Below are 5,623 nucleotides of genomic sequence, written 5' to 3' on the forward strand. Positions count from 1 at the left end.
TGTTACATTTCTACACAAGTACTAGTGTTTTACTAGTAACTTAATAGGTTGGTCTCATTACTTCACACATAGCTAAAGAAAATGTAAAACTGAAATAAATATATGTTTATTGTTTTTTTATTTTTATTACTATTTTCACTAAAGACTATTTTCATTTAAATGAATAATCCAGATCTTCAAATTTTATATGTCAATGCTAAATGTTCATTGCTCAACCACTTTTGTTAGGGATGATAAAATTTATTTCTTATAGTTTAGTCTAGCTAAACTAAACACTACGGCTCTACGTCAGGACTTTGAAATCTTTTAACGATAACAGGCACATTTTCTTACTGTTTTATTATAGTATAGGACTACCGTCGAGTAATCGGTGTAGAGGAAAAGTTATACTATCGATGTTAGGTAATAGTCAACCCTCACAGGCAGCCACTTAGTGCTTGCATTTCTTCAGGGAAAGAGTACCCTCGTCCCTACCCACCAGGTGTCGCTATAAGAGCCAACAGGGCTAACAGCATTAACCTCATGTTCGAAAAAAAAAAAATAGTCAAATCATTTACTTAACTTTTTTACATTTTTACTCTATAGGGGGTACCTAAAAAGATTGAAAAGTTCTTCATTAAATTTTTCTATAGGTTTTTAGTTAAAAGTTTTATAAATATATTAAATATTATAAATAATAAACATTATAAGAATGTACCTGCATAGTGCGGGCTGTATTGTGATCATACCACGAAACGAAAATCATAATAGTTTATATTAAAGAAACGTGTCGATATTTGGACAGTGGATAATAACAATCGTAACTTTAGTAGACGTTGTTTAAAAATCTGTATAAGGTACAACTTTCAACTTCAGATCTAGTGACCATTTTGTTATTTGGTGCGTGAGCTCGACGACGCGGAAGCCAAAAAATGTGGAGAAGAGCGATCCTTGTCCTCTGGTGCTACAGTGTTTACTGCTCGAGGAGAGAATTCCAAGCAGATCGGAGCAAAACCAACGATGACGATATGGAAAGTGATTATGACGTTCATAAATACAACCACAGCGTGTTCCCCACCACCACGGGGCACACCGTCAAAGCGGAAATAGCGGTCGAGAAGTTCGTCGACACCATGATGGCCAGTGAGAAATATTTAAAGATGATAGAGGCTGTTGAAATTAAGGTCAATCATTTGAACACAGTATTTTTGGAACGGTCAAATGTTATTTTGAAATATATTACAGAAGTGCTAACATTTATTAAGACTTCACCTGTAGATGTCCTGGAAAACTCATTACAAACTCTTAAGGGTGATCTAGATAAGCTTAAGCGCTTGATTTCACACCAGCTGGAAGATAGTCCCAATTTGCGAGGTGAGTATTACAATATATACACGATAAGCTACGATAATAGTTATTAATTTTTAAATAAACTTCTACTTATAAAAAGAGTCCGCTGCAACAAATAAATTTACCTTTCGATAAAACTTCTTTCTGAATATCTTGAAACATCGCAAGGCCCAGCCACTCACAGCAGGTTAATTTACAATCACACAAAGATTTCACTCACGTACAATAAACATAAAAAAAAGTCGTCGCTATTTAAGTTATTGAACTGTTTGCAAACAATGCCCGCAAATAGAAATAATATATTATTATGAAATACATCAACAATTGTGAGAAAAATCATCACTAAAGAATGAGGCACACCGAGTGTGTGTGTGTGCAATGAATCGTTTGTTATTATTTAGTTTCTGAAACGAATGCAAAGTTATTGTTAGTGGAGAGTATCAATCCAGTTGCTTTTCATCTTTTTCATTTGTGACATCAAAAATGTTTTCAAAAGTTAATATATTTTTCTGCGTTTTGGTATTCAGTTTTATATACGGCGATAACGAAGTGAAACCCGGAAAGATAAATTACAAACGCTTAGATTCTAACGATAATTTGTGGAAAAATGAGTACGAGACGGAGTTAAGTGACGCCATGGTCGTCCCTAGCAGAGGAAAAAATTATTCTCGAGCGCCAGACGTGACGGCTTCTGATAATGAAATAGTCATAGAAAAGCTTATGGAATCGATCACTGCAAACGAAAAATATTTAAAAAAGATTGAAAACATTGATTTTAGATTAACAAGACTCGATATAGAATTGCATGAAAAATCAAATGCCATACTGAAGCGCTTAACTGAAATGACTTCAGCGATCCCGAATCAAGACGATTCTGTTAATTTAACAAATGTTTTGAACGATTTAAAATTAACTTTAAGCCATATTAAACTTATGTTAAAAAATGATCAACAGCACCGTGGTAAAAACATTAACGGTACGAAGTTCGGGGAAATGTCGATAAATATTACAATTAATAGTTTAGTTAATTGTAGTTTTAATTCGCTTTAAATCCATTATTATATGACTAACTATTAATCTCTTAACAATTTACTTACCCTTTATCCTTCATGACTGGTGGTTTGTGAACTATAAAACAATGCTTTAATTTTTCTTTCAGTGGATAACGTGGATTGTCATTTTGAAGCAAACTTAGACAACCGACTCTCATTTCTAGAAACTCACACGAAGTCTATAAAGAAGGGTGTAGATGCTATAGCAAATGTCATTTCGGAAGTACAAAATCGTCAACGTTCACGTAATCTAAATAGGTGCCGAAACAGTATTTTTTTACAACTTAAAGAAGTTTCTAAATAAAATATTTAATATTTTGAAATGGAACTACATAATATTTATTAAAATTAATTTTAAAAACAGATCCGAGATGGTTGGTGGCGTCTTTGATCCCACTTCGTTAATTACCGAATTCAGAAGAGTTATACAAGAGCAGAAATCGAAGAAATGCGATTGCAAGTAAGTTATTATTTGTGATGATTTACTTATATAAAGTTACATGCGCCAAGTGCTGGTTCTCATAATAACTTAACTTACAAGGACAGGACGAGTGGATCGGTCCGAGCGATATCCTAACGACTGCCAAGAAATTCAAGCACAGGGATTTAATATAACTGGTATTTATAAGATCAAACCTGACGAGATGGAACCATTTTACGCTCTGTGTGATCTCAACACAATAGGTGGAGGTTGGACGGTAATGATCATTTTTAAAATAATTTCATAAAAAATACTTAAAATTTATATTTTTATATAAATTTCAATATTTCATAATTAGTATTTCCAATGTCATAGGTTATACAAAATCGTTTTGATGGCTCCCAAGACTTTTTCAAAAGTTGGTCGGAATACAAACATGGTTTTGGAAATTTGGCCGGGGAGTTTTGGCTCGGCTTGGAGAAAATTTATTATCTCACTAATCAAAAGCTGTACGAGTTGAGAGTGGAAATGGAAGGCCAAGACGGGCAAGATGCCTCTGGAATATACTCTGTTTTTACGCTAGGACCGGAGTATGAAGGATATCGAATAAGCACTATTGGAACGTTTCGCGGGACTGCTGGTGAGTTTTAGGAATAATTAATACAATTTTTAAACGGTAACTGTATTTTATTATATATATTTTTTTCGATTCCTACTCAGGCGATTCTTTATCTTACCATGCTGGTCAAAAGTTCTCTACGTATGATGTTGACAATGATGAATGGAAAGAAGGATCCTGCGCCAACGAGCACGGTGGGGCGTGGTGGTATAAAGAATGCGATAAAAGGTAACTTGTAACAATATTATACTATAACAATGATAAATGTTTTTAACCGACTTCTGTAAGAAAAGGAGGTTATCAATTCGACTGTATTTTTTTTTTGTTTGTTACCTCATAACTTTTAACTGGGTGAACCGATTTTGATATTTTTTTTATTTGAAAGGTATAGCTTCCCGAATGGTCCCATTTTTTTTTTGGTCCATGTCTGACAATGGTATCCATGAGAAAATCACATAAGTCTTAAATTTGCATTAGGTATGTGCGCGACAAATAGACGAATAACTCAATGTCGCGCCAACCGATTTTGATGATTCTTTTTTTATTTGAAAGGATACACTTCAAGGATAATTTGGTGAAAGTTTGGTTAGGTTTCGATTATGGAATCCGGAGAAAATTGAGAAAGTTTGTTTTTTTTTGGTAAAAAATTGATTATACTGTAATAGGTTACAAGCAAAAACTTTTTAAATTGATGTCAGAAGTGAGATTCCTGATGGTTGCATTTCTTTTCAACCAACTTCAAAGAAGGGAGATTCCCAATTCGCCCGAATACTTTTTATGTATGTTCTTGTTAATATACCACAATGTAACTTTGCACAAAAATAATATCTAATTAAATGAAGTTTTACATAGAACAATCACAACCACTCGTTGACAACCACTACCACCACCATAACCACTCGTTTAAGAAGCATCATTCTAAGATCTACCCATCACTTAAAATCATAAAATAAATTAATTTTTAACAAAAAGAAAAACCTACTTCTAACAACGAACTAAAAAGTGAAAAATAATTATATAAAGATTTTATAATTTTGAAGTCGGTGCCAAGTAAAACAAACAGGCTTAGTAATTAGATATTGTAGTAAAGGTGTTGTAGCATTAGTTTGACACCGACTTCAAAATTATAAAATCTTTATATAATTATTTTTCACTTTTTAGTTCGTTGTTAGAAGTCGGTTTTTCTTTTTGTTAAAAATCAATTTTTTTAGTAGGCAATTTAAGTTATTTGTCTAGTTTGTTTTACAATAGATATTTGGAATATAAATATCTTCATATAGAGAACTTGTACCTGTAGTACCCAAGTGTATAATAATATTAAAAAAAACGAAGTTTGAAATTAATGGGAGGAGTAAATACTGTAATAGATTTTCTCGTTACAGTAACCTCAATGGGAAGTATTTAAGCGTAACGGACGACAACAACGGGCAGACAATATATTGGATATCATTCAAAGGACCAAACACTCCGTTGTACAAGACCAGAATGATGATAAGGCCGCTCCCGGCGAGTCGCCCCTTGGACTACTACGAACGACTACGAGTAAGCTTTACATTTCTCTTGTAATCATTGTGTAAGTAGGTTCGTGGTTTCAATCCCCAGTCGGAGAAATAAATTATTATTGAACCCGGCGTTGAGTGCCGCCGGGCCCACATGGACATGAATAAACTAACTTATATAGAATAGATTAATGTTAGTTCATTCGTTTGGTTCACTTGTGATAGATGACATTATAAAATAAAATATTTAATCTTCGATTTAACAAATGTTACTAATATGTGCGGGATACATATACCAGTGAAGGCAAAGGGGAAGACGAGATAATATTCCATCATTTATATTGATATGCTGTATTTATTACAGGCCAGCAAATTATCAAACGACAAAATCCGCGGGAAGGATATGAAGAACGCTTATCACGAGGCGGTGCGCGGGCGCGTCCCCTATCGCTTCGACGACGTCGCACATCCCGACAGCTTCTTCCCCAATTACGCGTAAACTATAACGTAGACAATGCACTATACTTATTTCTAAATCACAATTTTATTAATAAAGGTAATATATTTTAGATTTATTTGATATTTATGGTACTCTTGATTTTCTTCATTGTGTATCAACAAAAATTCTTGTTTACTTCAGTTACATTACATGTTTATTCTTACACAAACGCAGGAAACGGATGACAAAATAAAATACTCAGAA

At 33.5% G+C, this 5,623-nt stretch overlaps 1 protein-coding gene across 1 annotated transcript; it reads left to right on the forward strand.

Moving 5' to 3' along the window:
- Window positions 1-721: 721 nt before the first annotated feature.
- On the forward strand, window positions 722-5,539 carry LOC146526929 (fibrinogen C domain-containing protein 1-like). The gene is made up of 8 exons (XM_085205668.1): window positions 722-1,353; window positions 2,489-2,639; window positions 2,746-2,841; window positions 2,923-3,079; window positions 3,178-3,442; window positions 3,523-3,649; window positions 4,804-4,963; window positions 5,285-5,539. The coding sequence occupies exons 1-8, from the start codon at window positions 912-914 to the stop codon at window positions 5,417-5,419; spliced, it is 1,533 nt and encodes a 510-aa protein (XP_085061794.1). The 5' UTR covers window positions 722-911; the 3' UTR covers window positions 5,420-5,539.
- The last annotated feature ends 84 nt before the right edge of the window (window positions 5,540-5,623 follow it).

The sequence above is a fragment of the Heliconius melpomene genome, chromosome 21 (genome assembly GCF_056956725.1).
Source record: "Heliconius melpomene rosina isolate 202511_hmr_F chromosome 21, ASM5695672v1, whole genome shotgun sequence".
In the NCBI taxonomy this organism is placed as follows: Eukaryota; Metazoa; Arthropoda; class Insecta; order Lepidoptera; family Nymphalidae; genus Heliconius; species Heliconius melpomene.